We start from the raw sequence: 23,899 nt of genomic DNA on the forward strand, positions 1-23,899 counted from the left end.
CTCCCTCTCTCTCTGACGTTCCCGGTTCTCTGGAACCAAGAACACTTATGAACAACTCTATGTTTGAACATGGTGTTTGTTATGGCCAATCCATGACTAGAACTGAAGCCCAATAATAAAACACCACTCGGGTTCAGATCAGGCCGTTCCTCCCAAACACCTCCTCCAGGTACCATCATTGTTGCCCACGTGAGTGTTGAAGTCTCCCAGAAGAACTCCAGGTGGTTCCCCTTCCAGGACACCACCCAGAGACTCCAAGAAGGCCGGATACTCTGACCTGCTGTTTGGTGCATAGACACTAACAACAGTCAAGAGACCTCCTCCTCGCATTGAGGCGACCCTCTGGTTCCTCGGGGAGAACTCCAACACAGCGGCGCTCAGCCGGGGGCTTGTGAGTATCTCCAGACCCGCCCGCCACCTCTCACCCCGGGCAACTCTGGAAAAGGAGAGAGTCCAGCCTCTCTCTGGGAGTTTTTGTCCCGGAGCCCAGGCTATGTGTGGAGGTGACCAACTATCTGTCTATCTCTCTCTATGAAAAGCAAAATTCTCAGTAAAGAACATGAATCTTTATGTGTCATATTATGAGGAAGTACGCCCAAAATAAAAAGAGCTGGATCTATGATAAAGTTGATCCTCAACACCTAAAAGTATTTTATTTTAATCAGGAAACCTGTCCTCCCTCCTCAGTGAAGTGTCATGCTGACTCAGCAGACACACACACACACACATACACACACACACATGCCCACACACATGCACATACACACACACACACACACACACACACACACACACACACACACATACCCACACACACACACATGCCCACACACACACACACACACACACACACACATACACACACGCACACCCCCACCCCCACACACATACACACACACACACATACCCACACACACACACACACACACACATTCAAACATACACACACATACACACACAATGGGATCACATTTGTTGAGGTCATTGTGCTAAATTTGCCTGTTGTTTACTGAAGATGCAAACGATTTCTGCGTAAGATCGGCCCATGAAGTTTGAATAATTCTGAGGAAGTGTCACCCTCTCATGAAGCGAGAGAGACATCAAGATGTGTCCCCCTTTGTCCAATAAACCAGAAGAAAGAAACAATAAAATGTCCTCTGGGTAAATAGTGAAAGGGCCACTACTGCCGGTGTGTGTACACTATGATGAGATATACAAGGAGCACCTACAACAAGCATTCCTTTACAAGTATTTATTTATACAGCAACCTATGACCTTTAACCTCAAAATGTGTGTGTGACACATGTATCTGGAGGAGTGTGTGTGTATGTGTGTGTGTGTGTGTGTGTGTGGGGGGGGGGGGGGTATATGTGTGTGTGTGTGTGTGTGTATGTGTGGTCATATGTGTGTGTGTGTGTGTGTGTGTGGGTATGTGTGTGTATGTGTGTTGGTATGCGTGTATGTGTGTGTGTATTTGTGTGTGTGTGGGCATGTGTGTGTATGTGTCTGTATGTGTGGGCATGTGTGTGTTTATGTGTGTGTGTGTGTGTATGAGGGGTATTTAATGCCAGCGAACTATACTAAAACGTGTACAGCCAGTTTAATCAAACTCCCGCGCAAGTCAGTACATCACCCCCCAAACCCCCAACCCACAAGTCCTGCGGCGATGGGCGAGTGGCGAAGCAGCAGGTGAGGATACACTGGAAGCTGTCAGTCACAGACCTGCACGTAGGCGACTCAGGGCATGTGGTCGCTCCTCACTGGACCGAAGCAGCAGTGAAGTTCGGCAGCCCCCTGGGTGTCTGAGCAGCCCTCTCCAGGATCGCTCTGCTCACCTCCATGGCATGAGGAAGGGGCTAGAAAAGGTGCCCTAAACATAGTCTGCTTCACATCACCCTGGCCTGCTTACCGCGGCAGGCGGGGATCCCTCAAGTGCGGTCGAAACAAAAACAAAAAGAAATCATTGGTGACACCGATCACCATCGGCACATGGAATGTGCGAACCCTTATGGACAACGCAAAAGCTGATAGACCTGAGAGGCGGACGGCGCTTGTCGCTAGAGAACTTGACCGCTACAACGTCCTTATCGCAGCCCTGAGTGAGACCAGGTTCGCAGACGAAGGCCAGCTAACTGAAGTGAAAGGAGGTTACACCTTCTTTTGGAGCGGTCGGAGGAGCGAGGATCGTCGCGAGTCCGGGGTAGGCTTTGCCATCAAGACCTACATAGTTAAAGACCTACCGACTCTTCCCAAAGGAATCAACGACCGCCTCATGACCTTGCGGCTCCCCATCCGTGGAAAACGCTTCGCAACCATCATCAGTGCCTATGCTCCAACAATGACAAACCCTGAGGACCTCAAAGACAAGTTCTACGAGGAATTAGAGAAAGCTATTGAAGACACTCCCAAGGAAGACAAACTGATCGTTCTCGGCGATTTTAACGCCAGAGTGGGTAGAGACTCTGAGACCTGGGAAGGAGTGATTGGGAAAAATGGAGTTGGCAAGTGCAACAGCAACGGGCTGCTTCTGCTAAGGACCTGCGCGTCACACGAACTCCTGATCACGAACACAGTTTATCGCCTTCCCACCCGAAATAAGACATCTTGGATGCATCCGCGCAGCAAACACTGGCACCTAATTGACTACATCATCGTAAGGAAACGCGACAGAAATGACGTCAGGGTTACGAAGGCCATGTGTGGTGCAGACTGCTGGACCGACCACAGGCTTATTCTTTCAAAACTGAACATCTGCGTCCACCCAAAGCGGTGCCCTCAGGGATCTAAGTCACGGAAACGTCTCAACGTCCAAAAACTGGAACATCAAACAGTGTGCCAGAACCTTCGTGCTGAGCTAAACAACAAGGTTGGTGAGCTGGATCTAAGAAACCGCGGAGTGGAAGAGCAATGGACAGCTCTGAGAGACACGGTTTACGAAGCTGCACTATCCCAGCTGGGCCTAAACGCACGAAAGCATCAGGACTGGTTCGATGAAAACGACGAAAGAATCCAGCAGTTGCTCGAGGAGAAACGTGCAAGACACCAAGCGCTCCAGCAGGACATCAACTCGACATCGAAGAAAGAAGCCTACAACTCTGCCAGGCGCTTGCTGCAAACCAAGCTAAGGGAGATGCACGATGCATGGCTCGTCAAAAAGGCAGATGAAATTCAACACTACGCCGACACTAACAACTCCAAACGTTTTTACGATGCCCTGAAGACCATCTACGGGCCGCAGTCCCGTGGAACATCACCACTGCTAAGTGAAGATGGGTCCAGACTGCTGCATGATAAGAGCGAAATCTTGGAAAGATGGGCGGAACATTTCAGCAACGTGCTGAACAGGCCGTCATCGATCAACACTGACGCAATCGCCCGTCTACCTCAAGTTGACGAAGCTATTTAGCAACATGTGGCATGAGGAAATCATCCCGCAAGAACTGAAAGACGCTTGTCTCGTTCACCTATACAAAAGAAAGGGAGATAGACGATCTTGCGACAACCACCGTGGAATTTCCCTACTCGTCATCGCCGGCAAGATTCTCGGGCGAGTTCTCCTAAACCGCCTTATCCAGCTCCTGGAAGGAGGTGGCCACCTCCCTGAGACACAGTGTGGCTTCAGAGAGGGCCGTGGTACAGCAGACATGATGTTTGCGGCACGCCAAATGCAGGAAAAATGCATAGAACAACACAGGGACCTTTACGTGACATTTGTGGACCTGACCAAGGCGTTCGATACCGTGAGTTGCGACGGCCTTTGGCAGATCATGGCAAAGTTTGGATGCCCTGACAAGTTCATCACCATAGTGCGCCAGTTCCACGACAGCATGTTTGCCAGCGTCATCGACGGTGGGGGCGCGTCGGCACCGTTCCCGGTGGGAAACGGCGTCAAACAAGGCTGTGTCCTTGCCCCCACACTTTTCAGCATGGTGTTCTCTGCCATGCTGACCAACGCATTCAGAAACCGTGACGATGTCGATGGCATTATGCTAAAGTACAGAACCAATGGCGGCCTATTCAACTTACGCAGGCTCCAAGCTAAGACCAAGGTAGCCAAGGACACCGTGCGTGACCACCTGTTTGCCGACGACTGTGCTCTCGTCGCTGCGTCAGAAGCCGAAATGCAGAGTAGCATGAACTGCTTCTCTGAAGCGTGCCTAAACTTCGGCCTCACCATCAGCACCAAGAAAACCGAGGTCATGTACCAACCTGCTCCTCAGAAGGCCTACACGGAACCGGCAATTGCCGTTTGTGGCCAAACACTCAAAGCAGTGGACAAGTTTGTATACCTCGGCAGCACCCTCTCCAGGTCGGCCAACATCGACGAGGAAGTAACCAACCGTATCGCAAAGGCCAGCTCTGCCTTTGGTCGGCTTCGTGCACCAGTGTGGGTGAGACGCGGGATAAGGCTTTCCACAAAGCTCAAGGTCTATAAGGCAGTGGTCTTAACGACTCTGTTCTACGGGTGTGAAACCTGGACGGTGTACGAGCGCCACGCCAGGGCAACAAACCGTTTTCACCTGAATTGCCTCCGGAAGCTGCTGAACATCACCTGGCAGGACAAGGTCCCCGACACGGAAGTACTCTCCCGTGCTGGCTTACCGAGCGCCTACACCCTGCTCCGGAGAGCTCAGATCAGGTGGGCGGGCCACCTAGTCAGAATGCCTGACTCCCGCCTCCCAAAGCGCCTGCTGTACGGGGAGCTGGAAGACGGAAAGCGCTCCCAGGGCGGCCAAAGGAAACGATACAAAGACACCCTGAAAGCTTCCCTAAAGAGTTTCGGCTTCTCCTTATCAAACTGGGAAGACCTGGCCCTCAATCGCCCCGCCTGGAGAGCGGCTGCAGGCAGTGGTGCTTTGGCCTTTGAGAAAGCAAGATGCGAGGCCGCCGTCAAAAAGCGCCAGGTCCGGAAGGCCAGAGCTGCACTCCCTCCACCAGACACTGGCATTACATGCGATATCTGCGGCAAATCTTTCCATGCCCAAATCGGTCTTATTGGCCACAGGCGGACGCACCGCACCCAGCCCCCCCCTCCCCCAATGAAAAAAAAAAAAAAAAAAAAAAATTGCCACGGGGCAATCGCACCGAACACTGGCCCCTACAGCAATAGGGAATTTCTGGCCTCAAACAGAAAGCATTTTTGGCAAATCCACAATACCTATCATTGATCCAACTTCACTTTGAGCGTCCTGAGTTCTTCCTGAACAGCTACATGTGTTGTTTGTGAAGAAAAATGAAGAAATAGCTTTGTTAGAGCGATCTTAAAAACTGTTAAATATGCTTTTCATCCATCCATCCATCATCCCTCCCTCCCTCTCCCTCTCCCTCTCTTTCTCTCTCTCTCATCTCTCTCCCTCTCTCTCCTCCCTCCCTCCCTCCCTCCCTCCATCATCCCTCCCTCCCTCTCTCTCTCTCTCTCTCTCTCTGTCTCTCTCTCTCTCCATCTTTCTCCCTCTCTTTCTCTCTCTGTCTCCCTCTCTCTCTGACGTTCCCGGTTCTCTGGAACCAAGAACACTTATGAACAACTCTATGTTTGAACATGGTGTTTGTTATGGCCAATCCATGACTAGAACTGAAGCCCAATAATAAAACACCACTCGGGTTCAGATCAGGCCGTTCCTCCCAAACACCTCCTCCAGGTACCATCATTGTTGCCCACGTGAGTGTTGAAGTCTCCCAGAAGAACTCCAGGTGGTTCCCCTTCCAGGACACCACCCAGAGACTCCAAGAAGGCCGGATACTCTGACCTGCTGTTTGGTGCATAGACACTAACAACAGTCAAGAGACCTCCTCCTCGCATTGAGGCGACCCTCTGGTTCCTCGGGGAGAACTCCAACACAGCGGCGCTCAGCCGGGGGCTTGTGAGTATCTCCAGACCCGCCCGCCACCTCTCACCCCGGGCAACTCTGGAAAAGGAGAGAGTCCAGCCTCTCTCTGGGAGTTTTTGTCCCGGAGCCCAGGCTATGTGTGGAGGTGACCAACTATCTGTCTATCTCTCTCTATGAAAAGCAAAATTCTCAGTAAAGAACTTGAATCTTTATGTGTCATATTATCAGGAAGTACGCCCAAAATAAAAAGAGCTAGATCTATGATAAAGTTGATCCTCAACACCTAAAAGTATTTTATTTTAATCAAGAAACCTGTCCTCCCTCCTCAGTGAAGTGTCATGCTGACTCAGCAGACAAACACACACACACATGCACACACACAGACAGATACACACACACACACACACACACATATACACACACACACACACACACACACACACACACACACACACAATGGGATCACATTTGATGAGGTCACTGTGCAAAATTTGCCTGTTGTTTACTGAAGATGCAAACGATTTCTGCGTAAGATCGGCCCATGAAGTTTGAATAATTCCGAGGAACTGCAGACAGTCCGTCCATTTTAACGGGAGCAGCGAGTCTGAAGGGTCACTCTCTCATGAAGCGAGAGAGAAATCAAGATGTTGCTGGTTTTTCTGCTCGTCATGGCTGCACCAGGCAAGTCTTTCTCTTCTTATATATTCACACTACATTGATGTATCATTGTGGCCCCGCCGGACAACTTTTTTGCCGTAAATGCCCAAATTTGGTGCCTCTCACACATCCTAATGCCTCTATTCCATCATAGACACTGATCTTATCATTGCATATTTTAATGTGTTTGCCTACATGATTGTAAACATGAAGGGAATTATTGTTGAGGAGGATTTTTATTTAAGGCATCGTATTTTTACAGTCTTAAATTCTGTTCAAGCTTCAATGTGCTCTTATTTTGAAAGTTTCTTGTTTACAAGAAGTCTGAATTGTGGCTATATTTAGAGACTATTCAGACCCCTCTAGAGACTCTTTGTGACTTGTTAAGGAGCAGCGGGGGCTGGCAGCTCCTCCCTCGTACCAAACGAACAGTGTCCAGCAGGACATGTTAACTCCTCAGCGTCCAGTCTGTAAATGAACCAGTCATGCGTGAAGTGGCTGCTGGCTGTCTTCCAGTCAGAGTCTCTTTTTTTTCTCTCTGACAGACAGAGAGGAACGTTTCTCTGTCACCATGCTGCTGTTGATCTGAAGGGAAGAGGGCTGTAAAATGAACATGCTGTAGTGAATCACAACGTGTTCATCAAAACGATTTCATTATAATTTTTAATAATCTGGTCTGGAAAGCTGTGAATAATACGGTGAAACTACTGGGTTCCCTTTGAGGACGAGTTTTAAAACTAGTTATTCTGAGGCTAGTATAGAATGTGCCTCTGTATGGGGAAATGAGACGCACACAGCAATAATACAGGAAATTAAACATGAATTAATAATGTTTTGTATTGTTGTATACTGCATTAATAGTGTGTGGTTGTCACAAAATCTCACGGCACACCAACCACTGTTATATATTATTATGTTATATATTATTGTATGATGTGATATTTTGTTGTATTAGATATAAATTATGTTATTTTTTAAATTATTATATTAAAATGTATTATATTATATATTATTATATTATGTTATATATTATTATATTATATATTATTATATTACATTATATATTATTTTATGTTTCATATTATATTTAAACTTATTATGTCATGTTATATTTAATAATATATATTTTTATGTTGTGTTTTATATTATTATATTAAAACTTATTATATCATGTTATATTTAATAATATATATTATTATGTTGTGTTTTATATTATATGAAAACTTATATATTATTGTATTATGGTATTGTTTTATTTTTGTTTTATAGAATTATATATTATTATATTCTGTTTTATATTATTATATTAAAACTTATTATATCATGTTATATTTAATAATATATTTTTTATGTTGTATTTTATATTATATTAAAACGTATTATATTATTATATTAAAGCTTATTTTATTATATATTTTTCATAAAATGGTAAAGTTATAAAGTGAACATGTATAAAAGTTCTTTACAGCATAACTGTGATCAGTATTCATGTGTGTCTCTACAGGCCTGTGTGCTGGACGTCAGTACCATTTAATTTCTGACCCGAAGAACTTTACTGAAGCACAAAGTTACTGCAGAGAGAAATACACAGACCTGGCCACTATAGACAGCATGGAGGATGTGGAGACCCTGAACAGAACGGCAGAAACAGTAGGAGTTTCCTCTGTGAGTTCACTTTCCTCTTTCTTTCCCTTCAAACATGTTTCTGACATCATGGCAGTGACACGTGGATTTAAAGTTTTATAATCTGAGCCGTGATACTTCAGAGAAACTTTAAAATCTGTTTTTTACTCTGAAGGAGGACGAAGGATTTAGTTCCCCATTGAACGTGTATGATAAGGGATCTCTTAATGTCCAGTATAAACAGCAGCAATTATTACAGGAAGCAGAACCTGTTTCACTGTTCATATGGACACATGAATATTATTATTAATGCAAATATGTGTTTCAGGCACCCTGGATCGGGCTGTATGATGACGTGAACCGCTGGAAGTGGAAATGGTCACTGTCAGACATAGACAGTTTCTACAAACAAGGAGAGAATGGGTTCAGACGATGGAAACCTGGACAACCAGATAATGAAGGAGGTGATCAACACTGCACAGAGATGACGTCTGATGGACTATGGTACGATACCAGCTGCACAAACAACAAACGGGCGGTCTGCTGTGATGTGATAGGTGAGAATATTGAAGGTGAAGGTAAAACAGACCAGTTGAGCTTGTTGACCTCTCCCCTTCTCTGCTGCTCTTTGCCTCTCTGTCTTCAGTTACATGAAGCTCATTTAAAGCAGATGGACGTGAGTCCTGCCTTCATTTCACTGTGAGAAGCTGCAGGTTTATATAAAGAGCTCCATCATTAACAGCTTTATCCCACGTCACTGTCTCAGTCAACAGGGCTGCAAGAAAAGGAGTTGATATGCACACAGCTCCACGGTGACTTCAGCTTCATGCTCACATTCATTAAGAAACATCAAACTGCTGAGAAAAATATTCAGACGCAGAAAAACTCAAATATAAAGTTTGCATCCATGTTGTGTGTTATGTTGCCTCTGCACAGCTCTTCTCTGGATCTATTTTCAGAGCTGGATGTGACTTTTGTCCTCACTGACGACTCCATGACCAGGACCAAGGCCCAGAGCTACTGCAGAGAACACCACACAGACCTGGCCAGTGTGAGAAACCAGGCAGAGAACCAGAAGGTCCAGGAGCTGGTTCAAAAAGCAGGGGTACCAAATGTCTGGATCGGCCTTTTCAGAAAATCCTGGAAGTGGTCCGATGGAAGCAGCTTCTCGTTCAAACGCTGGTTGCCAGGGCAACCTGATAACAACAAGGGGACGGAGGCTTGTGCAGCAGCAGATTTCAGGTCCTCTGGAAGATGGGTAGACCTCAACTGTAACAGCAGGAGACCATTCATCTGCTACGGTCCAGGTGAGTGGTAACCCCTGATTCAAACACTATTTATATCAGATTTAGGTTTACTTTAGCATCAAATGACACTAAATGTGAACACTCAGGATGCTGGTGTCAGTGTGACCAACTGCAGATAATCATTTTGTGTTGACTTTAATGTGAGAATATCAACAGATGGAGGAAGTAACTGCTTCTAACTGACTGATAAACCCCTGAACGCCCCCTGGTGGCGGCCTGCAGTATAGCTCTAAACTGACCACAGGCAGGACAAAACTAACTGATAACACTTTATATCAACAGGATGCTGATTATTATCAGAGCAGAAATCTCTCAACTGATCATGTTTGATTGTCTCTTTAAAGTCTCAAAGCAAGTGTTCAGACTGAGGCTGAGGAGCTCTGTGGACCCCAACGACCCTGCTGTGATGGAGGCAATGCTGAAGCAGGTAAATCTGCTTTTTATTCATATTTTATGCAAAAACTGAGCAACAAATGACTGTTGGAAGCATCAAGATGAAACTTTATTGACCCTCAGAGAGTGAATTCACATGAAAGCAGTAAAAGAAACAGTCTGAGGAGGAAACAGATAATGATCCATTTCAAATAATAAAATAAAATAAAAGCCCCAGGCCCAGCGATCATTGGCCGCGTCCCAATAGAACCTACGACAAACAGGCCAGATTATTAAAGGGGCGGGGTCAAGTTAAGGGGGCGGGACTACTGACCAAGGTTGAAGTCGATCGGGTTAAATCTGTAGGAGGAGTTCGTAAAAGTATTCGACGTGGAAATGGTGAAAAACGTTGGAAAATGCGATATTCGCTACTGAGTCATTTTGACCAATGTTCCAAGTTTGGTGAGTTTTTGAATATAAAGACCCAAAAAGGCGTTTCATTGAAGAGAATAATAATAAACGGATCAATTTCAACAGTATCCTCACACTGTCAGTGCTCGGGTTTTAATAATAAACTTTAATAATAAACTTCTATCTGCCACCAAACGCACCAAGAAAATGTCCAAATACAATCCAGCAATGTGAGAAAAGCCCGAGCGTTTACAGGAGAAGAAACAGGGAAAGTCACCAACTATCATGTGAGGAAACAAAGTGTGAAAAAGAGCTTCCAGAGGAAGAAATGTAAAGAAGAATACAGAATGTAATCTCTCTGTGTGAGTAATAATGTTTCTCAGTTCAATCAGAAGCTGAAGGCCCAGGGGGTGAATGACGACGTCACACTGAGCTTTAGGAAGCAGGCAGATGGAAAAGCCTTCCACAAGGAGAAGTAGAAGACCAGAAAGGTGGAGCTTTAATTTAGATTTGCTGTGAATCAGAAAAGTGTGTTTCTTTACTCAGATACCCCTTTTGGACCAAAGCAGTTTCAGGAGCGTTTGGAGCCGGTGCTAGTGCTGGTTCACAGTTGGTTCCACTTGTGAACCAGCTCTGAACCTGTTTTCTTTTCCACAGAGAGCCTGGTCATTACGTCTCTGTTAACGTCTGTATGTCTCCGTCCTCTCAGCCAGTATAACAACAACAGACTACATGTCTCTACAGCACATCTGCTGCTCATCTAGATCACTATGGACGCCCAATACATTCTGATTAACACTCAACGTAACATGCTAATGTTGGACTTTGTTGTTAGCTAACGCTAGCACGCTAGCAATCACCCGCTAACATTAGCCCACTAGCTGGCCCGTATCAATCACATTGCAGTTAAACAAATCAAATAAATGAATGAAACACGTTTTAGTTGGTGTCTCTCAACGGGCCGAGTTGGTCTTGTTGGTCGGATAGCCCCGCCCCCAGCCCCGCCCCCAGCCCCTGATATAAGCAGTTCACAGTTCAACACCAGCAGACAGTTGGTGCCGTAGTGGAACCAGTTTTCCCGGCTGGGAACTGGTTCTTTGGTGGTGGAAAACCAAAGAACTGTTTTCAATTGGGCACCGGCCTGAAACCGGCTCTGGTGGAAAAGGGGTCAGAGTCTTTGTGTGATGTGTGAGAATAGAGCTGCAACAATTAGCTGATTAATCGACTCGTTGCAGCTGTTTTTATAATCAAATAATCAGTTTAGTCATTTTACAAGCTCAAATGTCAAATATCTGCTGGTTCCAGCTTCTCCAGTTTAAAGATTTAATGCTTTTATTGGTCATAAACTTATATTTACTCATATTTAAACATAGAGAGACTGTCGGTTTATTAAAACAAGACATTTTAATTGATCTGTTTGGGCTGTGGGAAATTATAACAGGCAATGTTTTATTATTTTTCACATTTCATAGGTAAGATAATATAAATGAGATCTGACTGGAATCAACTCCAGTGAAAATACACCTTTAAACTTTAATGTTGTGTTGAATCATTCAAATCTACTTTCATGAGTAAAAACATCTTTCTTCATTTGAGTTAATATATCGCATCAAAACATGCCCAACAGTTCTGGCTGTTCAAATATGAATATTTAATGCTTTTCATAGTCATATATGGTCATAACCTTATATTTACTCATATTTAAATGTGTTGGTTTATTATTATTATTATTCCACACTTTTGAATTCATGTGTGTGTGCTGTGGGGATTTATAACAGATTTTTCACTATTTTCTGACACTTCATTGATAATATTAATAAGATTAGATTACACATATTCTTTATGATGAGATCAGATATTTGGTTCCTTCAGCTTCATATGTTTTGGTTTATAAATTAAAGTGTCACTGGGAACAATGCAGTCATGAAATAAAACCAGAGTTTTACATTTTTTAAAAATAAAAATTAGTTTATAATGAAATAAAATAATATCCAACAAAGTAATGTTGCTGTGAAAATGTATGATGAAATAACATAATAATGTCTGCAATGAATTTAATAAATTTCTTTAATTATTTCACAAGTTGTCTGTTTCTTTATATTTGTCATAATTTACTAGCCTGGGTATACCCAGACTGCCTTGCGCGCTCGAATTTGATTTCGAACCTCCAGGCCGTCTGGAAACCAAGCGATTATCTTAGCCCTGTTTTAGGGATCCAATCACAGAGCGGGGAGGGACGGTGAGACGATGACGCGTACTACTCGGCACTTGGAAGCTTTCCTGATCCAACATGGCTGCTGCGGACGCGAAACTCTCTTTAGCTGTAGATGGTGTTTTAAATAGTTTAGAGCGAAAGTTGAAAGGCGAAAGGTCTCTCGGCAGCTCCGCTGTCCCCCGGCTCGTAACGAGATCACCGGTAGCGGGGCTATTAGCGCCGCACGGGCGGTTTCTGCGGCTCGTTGCGCCGAGCCGGTGAGACCGCCGGTCACCGCCGGTGATCTCGCTCCGAATCGGGGGACAGCGAAGCCCCCAGAGACCCGCAGCAGCTTGTTTATTGCCCATAAAATCAGTGGATGTGTGTGGCTGAATGACATGAGGGGGAATAAAGCGTGAAAATAAATAATCTTGCAGAAAGCGAGAACTGGAGAAGCAAAGCAGCAGCAACACTCTCTCACAGACACACACACAACAAACATCCATCTCTGTTGCTCTACTACGTCATCTGGTATAACTGATCTGATTGGCTAAGAGCTACCTACAGACGCTTTGATAGACATTCTAAGCGTCCAATAAACGGCTCCGGAGGATCGTAAACCACACCTCCTCTACGGAGAAATGCATTGTAGGTGTCCAGACCTAATCTCCAATGAGATTTGGTCTGGTGTTAGCCAGGCTAATAATTTACTTGTGTGATGATTTATTTGGTATTTTCTTTTTCATGGAGATAATAGAGAACACTTTCCATAATACTGATGATTTTTAACAATAAATGGCCTCTGTGATCTATAATCTTTTATAAAGTTTCATAATCTCTGATATTTATATTTTAGTCTTTATTAAGAGTTATAATAGTTTACTGCCTGTTCCTGCTGTTTATCAATGATGTGACAAGGTTTGACACAGTCTCGCGAGACTTTGTGTAACGCTATCTGTGTTGACAGATCTCGCGAGAGTGAGCTGCTGAGACAGAGAGGCAACCTTTCTCTCCACAACACCTCTGCCGTTGAGTTATAACCGTCTCGGTGTTGTGACGTGAATCGTCTCCCAGCAGAATGTTTTCCCGCCGTCTAACTTAATATTTCACTTTTGTGGATTTCCGCAGAGAAAGCAGCGACACCGGAGCAGAGAAACACCTCCGGACAGCACGGCACCGTTTATCTGACTCATTATTACTCATTAAATCCACTGTTTTTGGATCAAAGTGCTTTTAAAGACAGATACTCGGCGAGATCAACTTTAAAACGAGCGAGCTGAGCAGGTTTGTAGCCGTTCACTTCATGTAACCGACAGACGTTCGCCTTTTAAAATGCGTTAAAAAGGTAAATTAAACCTTTAGATCACGTTTTTATGTGATAATTAATAATGTAATGTCTGTTTGTCCCGGGTCACTCACAGGGAATCCGTTAACTCGCTTCTTTTTGGGTTTATTGAGACTTTTGTGTTTGATGGTGCAACACTCTGAACTTTATATTCATTCAAATATATATACATATAGGTGTGTGTGTATTTATGTATATATATTTACACACACACACACACACACACACACACATGTATATGGATATGTGATACTCACAAAATAAGTGTTTTGTTGAGATATTATTTTTATTATTTTTGTGTTCCTAGCAGTTGTGTTATGTGATTTTATTGTCTAAGAATGATAAATGACAGAAGCTCCCAGTGAGCTGCTGTAGCGTGAACTGGCCGCTGGGTGGCAGCACTGACCAGCAGCGTCACTGGGCTCCTTGCAATGCCTCCTGGGAGCTGGGCTCATCATCCAGATGAGAGGAGGAGCAGCACCAGTTGTCCTGCTTCACTGGTTTCTGTTCTATTTACAGGTGAGTTCCTCACTTTTTACCTGACTACAGATGTCTGTAAACTAATATGAATCCCCTGTGATATGTGGTTCGGAAGCTAAAAGTGCGTTCAGTGTGTAAATATTTAAGTGTCATGGTCCGTGACGGTTGTAGAAAACAGGAAAAAGTTTATTTTTGGTCTGATACGAATTTTGATGAGTTTATTTTCTTGGAAATATGTTAAAATAGACATTCGCAGGGCTCCAGACTAACTTTTTGCATCAGTTGCACTGAACTCCAAAATTTGGGTGCACCTTAAATTTTGTGCTGGTGCACCTAAAAAAAAAAAAAAAAAAAAGTTAAGCACACCAGCACGAAATTTAGGTGCACCCACATTTTTAATTGTGTCACCTTTAACACCATAAGGTCACCTTTTATCACTCTCCATAACTTTCATATCATGTGAATGATTTTTATGTATATAAGTGCTTATTTAAAGTGCTTCACTGAGCTCAAATTGAACATTTCAAACTAAAACACGTAGCAAAATACAACAACAAAAAGACCACAAACATTTCTACATTTATAATAAATGAAAAGAAAGTTTGTTCGAGAAGCTTTTTTTCCTTCCAAGATCTGTTATTTCCACCATTCAGATTTATTATGTATATTATTAAAGTAAAAAACAAACAGTAGAGAGTCTGTCAGCAAGAAACACTTTTACATCGTTTGTCATTTTCATCAGTCCCACGTGAGGCGGATCATTCCTGAGTGTAGCTTTGATCTGAGTGACATCATTTACATTTTCCCTTAATCATCTAACCCAGGGATTCCCAAAGTGTGGTGCGTGGACCCTCGGGGGTGCACGGGCTGCTGCTAGGGGGCGCGCCATATGAAAAATGTTTTGTTAACCATATTGCCGGCTTCTGAGTTTTGCTTCTGAGTCCCTGTCCCTCAGTCAAGTTCTCGACAATAAGTTATGTAAGGGATAATGCCTTTACTTCAGTAAGGTTTGGATGCAGGACTTTTACTTATTTCCACAGTGTGGTATTAGTACTTTTACTGCAGTAAAGATCTGAATACTTCTTCCACCTCTGGTTGTCATGTATCATGTCCAGCCTGACAGTAAAGACATTTTTTTGTGCCTAATGAAGACATGGTGGACCTGCAGTTAGCAAAGTGGTTTATTATTGACGGTGACTGTTTAACAAATATATTTAATATAAAATATTTATGTTTAAGATGTTCTGAAAGGAAAACCTGCAGCCTGAGCCGGATCAAACTGCCGTGTTCTGTGAGGTGAAATTATTGTTTTTGTCAATGGAGTCTGGCAGCTTTATCTCTGTGTCCCTGTAAACTGTTTGTAAAACTGTTGATCTGCTTTGGAAAATAAAAAGTAAGCAGTAAATGCTAAGTAAGTAAAGTAATGCCATTTAAACAACAGAGTGATAATATATTCATTTTACTAAAAAAAAATAATGCTAACAATCTGTATGTATTTGTTTAAACCATAAAATGTTTAAAATCGATATATATTTATAAGTATTTACATGTATTCAGTTGTTTAAAACAAGTTCAGCTGACCTGAACCATAAAATAGTGCTGACTCTGCACTTTGACAGCATGTAGCTCTGTATTAACTCGTGCCCGACAGAAAGGGAGGAACGTTGATGTTTGTCTGCCTAGAGACAACAGCAAAAACATCTGATTGGATAACAGCTTTCAGGACAGTAACCCTTTCATGTCTGCAGCACACTTGATTTAAACTGAGGCTAAAATAACAATAATGCCTATATTTCAGATATGAAGTATGATATTTCTAAAGCTGGTGTCTGAACACACAGAAGAGGTAGAGGGAGACAGAGAAGGAGGAGAGGAACCGTCAGGGGGAACAAAGTGGAGAATCACAGGGATTAAACATTGTTTTCTGAATGCTTCACAGGTTTATTTCAATGTTGCTTTCATGTGATGACACAAGAGAGAAGTCAGAGGCAGAATCTCATTATTTGGTACATGCAGTAAATCACAGTGTAGCCAATAAGGAGTCAGACAGCAGCTGAAGGATCCTCACAGTGTGAAGAGGAGGGAGCCACTGAAGGTGCTGTGGTTGTTTGCACCGTCATGGAGAGAATAGCCTGATGGGAGATCGAGGTGGATTTCATCTCCTGCCATCAGCTCCAAGACAACAGAGTTAGTCATGTATTTCCAATTTCCAGTTTTATACTCATGATTCCACATGATCCTCTGGTTGTTCTTGTACACCTTGACACCCATGTAACCTGTTCGGGAACCATTCATAGTGAACAGGAAGTAGTAGACCCCTCTGACTGGAGCTGTGAAGAAACCTACAGAGCAGAAAATGAAAAACAGTCACAAATGTAGATGTACATGATTAAACATGTTGATGTGAGCTGCAGTAAATTACCTGTAGATGGATTGTAAGCATCGCCGATGTTGGTGAAGACTTTGCTGTATTTCAGTGTGGTGTCTGTGTTGAACGGTCCAACATATCCTGCATCAGTCAGAGCTGTGTAAAAGGCCACCTTCCTCTCTGTTAACAGGACAAAGTCAGTCATTGAAGCCATTGAACTTCTCCTGGACTATTTATCTGATATTGGGAGTAAAAGTACTGAATCATGTTTGAGGAGATATGTAAAAAAAGAAAAAAGACAAAGGTAGTATGTAGAGACAGAGGTCCAAAACAGCTTGAGAGCAAAGCATCGATCAGACACAAATAAAAAAAGATGGAGATCTAGCAATGTTTGGTCATACTAATAATACAGAATAAAATACTTTAAAAAGACACAAAATAAACAAAAAAACATAGTTGTCTATGGACTTTGTATTGACAGAAGGAGCCTCCTCAATTTCATCCGCGAGCAAAAAAACCCCAGAAAAGTTGGTGGTCATGTTTGTCAGTGAAATACCTGCATTCTCTGTTTCTAGGTGACTTGTTTTGCTCTCGGTGGCAGTCAGTCGAGTTTCCAAAGACATCAGGTCTGCAGCTTGGACTGAAAAACAGAAGAAGTTTGATTGTTTGTTCATATTTATTGTAAGTTCATCAGTGCACTGATACACTTCATTACCTGCATTTTCTCTCTCCAGCGTCTCGATCCTGGATTTGCTGATGAGAAGTTCACCCTCACTTCTGCTCAGTCTGGTCTGCAGGTCTGGAGTTGATGCAATGGCAGTGAATTACAGAGCAGCACGCTGTTAACATGCACAACACATTATTTTATCTGGTGAACACTCATAAATGTACCTGAAACCTCTGTAAATGGCCCAAAGGAGGAGAGATTAAACCATACTAGAGAATGCTAGATGCTGAATAGCTACGCTATCATGCTAGTGGGAATGTGTCAGAAGAAGTTCAAGTAGGAATAGTTTGAAAAAAGGGATTGGATGGAATTTTTTAAAAAAGAAAAGCTAATTAATACTGATAAAATATACAAAATGTGGAATATCTTTAAATTCATTTGAGAGCTGACACTGCAATGCAATGGTGGCTTGAAAGGGTAAGATAATGTAATGTAGGTTGGAAAAGTGCTGAATCATGGTTGAGGAAAACTGGTGATAAAACACAATAGTAGTATGTAGAGGCTTGCAACAATGCATCCCGAGACAGTTAAAAATTGATACAAATGTGTCAAGATGAACAAGGAATCTCGATGCCCTTTCTAAAAGCAGAGGGCGTCATCTACTTTTGATTTCACTTGTTCAATGGCATATGTCACTGAATTTTGTATTGAATGGAACCTCCTCGTCAGTTCCTTCTGCCAGCAAGCAACAGAAAAATGTCTAAAAGCTTTTGTGTGCTGAAATGTACTACCAACAAGTTAAAGAACCAGAACTACGTTTTTATAAGCTGACACACAAAACTGAACTTTTAAGAGGACAAAATTGGATATTAGCCAACATTAGCTTGCTAACCTATAGCTAACATTAGCTTACTAACAGATAGCCAACATTAGCTTGCTAACATATAGCTAACAATAGCTTGCTAACATATAGCTAACATTAGCTAAATAAATATCACAATACGGGTGCACTACATTATATATTATTATTATTATTATTATATAGGGACGGCTGGTTTGACTACGGAGAAGTGAATGACGGCTCACTTGAGGCAGTCAAACTTCCGGGTCACGTAAACCCGACCAATTAAATATTAAAATCAAATTAATTCCTGGTGCCCGTTTTTCCATTTTGTATTTTTCATCTGAGCCTAAGATTGAAATATGAAAAAACAAGCATTTTTTTCGTTTTTTGTTTTATAATAGAAAACAAATAACAAAATAACCAGTCAATTTTTCATTATTTGATTTTTGATTGCCAATTGAAAATGGAAAGAACGAATGATACACGGATTTGAAACACAGAAGAAGTTTGATTTTGTTTTGTTTTTGTACATATTGATTTTGGAGCTCACAATAACTTCATCAGTGCACTGACACACTTCATTACCTGCATTTTCTCTCTCCAGCGTCTCGATTCTGGACTTGCTGATGAGAAGTTCACCCTCACTTCTGCTCAGTCTGGTCTGCAAGTCTGGAGCCAAAGGAGAGATTAAGCCATACTAGAGAAGGCTAGATGTTGAATAGCTACGCTGTCATGCTAGCAGGAATGTGTCAGAAGAAGTTCAAGTAGGAATAGTTAGAAAAAAGGGATTGGGTGGAATTAATATGAATATAATGAAAAGCTAAATAATATTGATAATATATACAAAATGTGGAATATTTTTAAATTCATTTGAGAGCTGACACTGCACTGCAACAGTGAAATACCTGCATTGTCTGTTTCTAGGTCGCTTGTTTTGCTCTCGGAGGCAGTCAGTCGAGTTTCCAAAGACATCAGGTCTGCAGCTTGGACTGAAAAACAGAAGTTTGATTGTGATTGGTAATAAGATCTTACAATGAAGTGAATTACAGAGCAGAGCACGCTGTTAACATGCACAACTCATTATTTACAGCAGTTTGACCCTCATTTTACCTCAGAAATAAACTACACTATAAATATCCATGACAACTTAAAGACAGCATGAACAGTAATCAGTGTGTACCTGAGTTCTCTCTCTGCAGCAGCTCCACATGCACGTTGGTGAGGATCAGCTCAGCTTTCAGTTCCTCCACCTGGCTCTCACTGTCCTTCACTGCAGCCTGCACGTTCCTCAGCTCCACCTTGAGCTCCACCACCATGTCTCTCAGAGCCCTCACCTCCGCCCAGATGTCAGGTGTGGTTGTCTTTGTGGTCTCCGTCTCCTGAAGCTCCCCCTGAGCTCCTGACCCACACAGAGCCAGCAGCAGCAGCAGCAAACCAACAGCCCTCATTGTTCAGTTCACACGTCTTCACAAAGGTGCAGAGGTCCAGTCGGCCCGCCTTATATCCTCTCCAGACTCCAAGGATCCTGTTTGGGATGACGTATTCTAGTTTGGCCTCAGATGAGCCGATATGATCTGTGTGCAGGTGAGAAGATACCAGCTGCTGCAGGCTGCTGGAACACTTTGACCATGAACGCCTCTCATGCAGTCCCAGCTGTGCATACAGCGTGTTTATTAACACACACACACACAGACACACACTTGTCGTCACGCTGAGGCCATTTAGTGTGACTGAGCAGTGGTGGACTCAGACTGTTTGAAGGGCAGGGGCGGAAAAATAAAAAGGGCAGATTCTGCACAACATGGGGCCCCACCAGTGCGGCTGCGGCTCAGTTGGCAGAGCGGGTTGCCCACCGATTGGAGGGTTGGTGGTTCGATCCCTGACCGTCACAGCCTACATGTCGAAGTATCCTTGAGCAACCCCAAATTGCTCACGGTGCTGTGTTCAGCGGTGTGTGAATGAATTCCCAATGGTGGCAGGTGGCACCGTTTAGGGTAGCCTCTGCCACCAGGATGAATGTGTGTGTGAACGGGTGAATGAGCGCAGTCTGTAGTGTAAAGCGATTTGAGTGGTCGAAAAGCAACTAGAAAAGCGACAGATAAGTGCAGGTCCATTTACCAGCACGCAGAAAGCTTTGATTAAATAGTCTATAGATAATAGTTGCTATTACCGTTAAGTTCAAAGGAGATCCAGATCAAGATAATTATTGATATGGTACTGACAATTAAAACCATTGAACCGAACCAGCTAGGGGGGACCTGGCCCCCCAGGAGAAAATTTGTACATTTTTAAGTAAAATGCTTCAATCTTGTGCACTTTGAAAGCTAAATGAGAGCAAACACCTCACATAACATTTCCCACAGTTGGGTGATACCGTATTATAGAATCTTTATTGATATCCTACTGTGACATTTAATCACTGTGAACAGCTTTCCACTGGGACATGGAGCAGCCAGACAGTGGGGAAAAATAGCTGGCTAAGGGGGTCTGGGGGCATGTCCCCATTGAGAATTTTCCCCCCCATAAAAGCCCAAATTTAGTGCCTCTCACACATTCTGATGCCACTATTCTATCATATACACTGATCTTATCGTTGCATATTTTAATGCATTATTTAAAGGAGAATAAGGGTTGTTTTATGTTTTATTTTAGGAATCTTATTTTGACAGTCTTTTTGTAAATTATGTGGTGGATTCTGTCAACACACTTATTTTGAAAGCTGCATGTGTTTAGCGACAGGAAGCAATAGTAGCTTTTTGTGATTAAAACAACTTTGTTAGCTAATGTTAGCTCGCGGCTACCAAACGGTATATACAACAGTGTGTTTGGATCACCTGTGACCGGCCCAGACAGGTTTCTAGTTTTTACTACCACTCCATGTAGCTGTTCGTCATAGCGGCGCTACATAAAAGCAACGTCTCTTTCGCATTCCCCGTTTGTCGGCTACCAAAGAGAGGAACGTCTGCACTTCATTAGCTAACCACAACATGTTTTTTTGGTTTGCCATACCCTTGCTCTAGAGGGCACATTAATCATAATTTATTGTATGAAGGGCCACCCTAGAGGGCACCAAATCATTTTTTGCATGTGTAAAGGGCAGCCAATAAGGCACTTCCTCTCGTTTTCACCATCTAGAGGCACTTTAGCGCACTTTTTCAACCATGGAGGCACGAGGGGGGGTGGTCTCTAGAAAAACAGTCTTTAACATCTGACATTATCATTTCTGAATCATTCATAAATACTCAGTTTGGACAATAAAACTGTAGTCAGGGGTCAAAGGTCAGATACTCAAACATCAACTGTCAGTAAATACGAGGTAGAAACCCTCCTGCACTCACATGTGTGAGTGTGTGTGTACTTGTACTTCCTACGAACTGAGGACCAGAATACGTTCTTATCAGACAGAATGAGGACATTTTCGGTCCTCACTTCGTCAGAGGCCTGTTCAAGAGTTAAGACTTGGTTTCAAGGTAAAAGTCAGGGTAAGGGTGAGGGTTGGGGTGAGGCTTTTAGGAATGATAGTTCAGGTTAAGGAAAGGGAATGGGGCTAATTAATTACTGTATGTCAGTGAAGGGTCCTCACAAAGAAGTACAGGAATGTGTGTGTTTTTTTTTGACTGAATGTTTTGTTGATAGTTTTGTTTACTTTACAGACATTTTATACATTCATTCAGGTTATCCTTCCTTGTTGTTATTTTGTTGCTTTATTTTCCAGAGAAAAGAGAAAAGAAGCATCAAGTTGTGCAGGTGAGATTAAAGGTGGAAATGAGTGAAGGTTTGTTTCCACTGCTGATTCTATCAAACAATCATTGACAGTATTCTGGAGGACGTCCAGCTGTAAAACCTTCAGCAGCGTGTTTCCTGCTGACACACACTTTGTGTTTGATGAAGATAGAACAAGTCAAAGCTGAGATAAGCTCAAATATATTCAGAATAAAACATACAACTAGATCTTCTCCTCATTAGATTTAGTGCCAACATTTACAACTCTTCACTGAGAGTAAAATAACATTTTGTAAAGAGATTTGATGTGTTTTTGTGTTGGAAATGTTGATCCAGTGAGTCAAAGTGATAAATAATGATCAGGTCGTAGAGGTGAGGCTGTAAAGGGATTAAATAATTCCAACATCTATATATCACAAATATAGAATAAGTAGATGTAATATTACTGTTAAACTGTGTTAAAACTGTCCTGACTGATGAGTCTGTCGCCTGTTTGATCTCAGTTTGATTCAACAGAAACATGAAACAGAAAAACGTTTATTTAATTTAATTATTTCACTTAAATTATCACCTTTAATTACAACACTTCAAACTCTTTTTATTCTTTAATTCAAAGGAGTGCTGACGCTTTCTTCTTCTTCTCTGACTCCTCCGGGAGTTTCAGTACAAAGGCAGGTCCAGGACGTGGTTAGCATTAGCTTAGCACAAACACTGGAAGCAGAGGGAAACTGCTAGCGAGCCGACAACCCGTCCTGCAGTACAGCATCTCACACACACACACACGGCAGGTGTGACAGCAGCTGCAGTTCCTCTGACGTTCACCAGGTGCTGCTGTGATCACACGCTGTATAGAAGTCGATGAGAAAACCTCCAACTTCGCTTGACAAACACAAAGTCGTTTTTTTACAGGATGAGTTCAGCTCAGGTCAGTCAGAGAAGATTTTCAAAATAAAAGTCCTGTCAGGTAGCTGTTAAGGCTTCAACTCGGCCTTTAATACATGCTAGGCTAACATTAGCCCACATCAAATGTTAACACTTTTAATCCCCAAAATACCATTTTGATGTGAAAATTAAATAAACATAAAAAAGAATAATATTTATATATTAACTTTAAATATATGTTAACGAAAAATTCCTCAAATACATTTTTCAGTTTGAAATATTTGGTTTCTAAGTAAAACGTATTTCAAAGTATTTTAATAAACTTGGTTTATTAAAAACAGTATTTCAGGATTTAGCCTAATTTTCTGAAACAACAAAAATCAAAACAAAGTGAAAATAACACAACAATAATTACATGTCTTATAAATAAAATTGATTTATTTTTAAACTTAGTTTACGTTGATCATTTTTATTTTAGTTTCCTGTTTTTTTCTGACTTTAAATTTAAATTAATTATAGCTCAATTAACATTCAACCTTTATCAGGCTTTCGTTTGTTCATTTATTAATATTTTTATTTTTATTGAGCAAACACGTTAAAGTAGACTTTCACAATGTTGAGCTGCTGTTTAAAACTAATTTACCACCAAAATACAATAAATATTGTTTTATAATTCTCAGTTTAATTTAATTCGAACCTCGTTGAGTTTAATTTTAAATGTGGGAAACGTGTTTCAGGACAGTTTTAGCATAAGAAAAGACAACACACAAGTATAAAAAATATATGTATTTAAACTGCATTTATGAGTTTTTAAAACTAATTTTGACACATTTTTACAGAAAAAAAACGATGGTGAATGTTAAATTTTGAATAATAGTTGAATAATAATTTAATAAATAGTCGTATATATTTTGATGATTTACAAATTAGTTGATTTGAAAATAGGTTTGTCGTTTATATTTTGCTTTTTATTAGCGCGTGATCGGCTGCAGTCGAGGTAAAACCTTCAGGTATGTTTTATCGGCCGCTTCCTGTTTCTTTGTGTGTTGTTAAGGCTGAGGGGGCGGGACCAGGTGCCATCCTCACACCTGTCCGTCACCTCAGCGAGTGACCGGAGCGTCTCGTTAAGACCACTTCCTGTCGGCAGCAGGATGGGGGGGGCGGGGGGCGTGGCCACCTGAGGCCACAGGTGTATCAC

The 23,899-nt window shown here is 42.3% G+C and overlaps 1 protein-coding gene across 1 annotated transcript; it reads right to left on the reverse strand.

Annotated features, from left to right (window-relative positions):
• Positions 1-16,033: 16,033 nt before the first annotated feature.
• On the reverse strand, positions 16,034-19,787 carry LOC131986947 (uncharacterized). The gene is made up of 6 exons (XM_059352088.1): positions 19,277-19,787; positions 19,002-19,085; positions 18,682-18,765; positions 17,301-17,384; positions 16,439-16,559; positions 16,034-16,046 (listed from the first exon to the last, which is right to left on the reverse strand). The coding sequence occupies exons 1-6, from the start codon at positions 19,542-19,544 to the stop codon at positions 16,034-16,036; spliced, it is 654 nt and encodes a 217-aa protein (XP_059208071.1). The 5' UTR covers positions 19,545-19,787.
• Positions 19,788-23,899: the final 4,112 nt, after the last annotated feature.

This window comes from Centropristis striata, chromosome 15, assembly GCF_030273125.1.
Source record: "Centropristis striata isolate RG_2023a ecotype Rhode Island chromosome 15, C.striata_1.0, whole genome shotgun sequence".
NCBI classification, from domain to species: Eukaryota; Metazoa; Chordata; class Actinopteri; order Perciformes; family Serranidae; genus Centropristis; species Centropristis striata.

What these genes read in the sequence shown, in the direction of transcription:
- LOC131986947 (XM_059352088.1), bottom strand. Translation starts at nt 19,544, where the DNA reads ATGAGGGCTGTTGGTTTGCTGCTGCTGCTGCTGGCTCTGTGTGGGTCA. An exon ending in GCTGCAGAGAGAGAACTCAG is followed by an intron (nt 19,086 to 19,276) that starts GTACACACTGAT and finishes TCTGTTTTTCAG; the next exon opens with TCCAAGCTGCAGACCTGATG. An exon ending in GCTGGAGAGAGAAAATGCAG is followed by an intron (nt 16,560 to 17,300) that starts GTAATGAAGTGT and finishes TCTGCTCTGTAG; the next exon opens with GTTTCTTCACAGCTCCAGTC.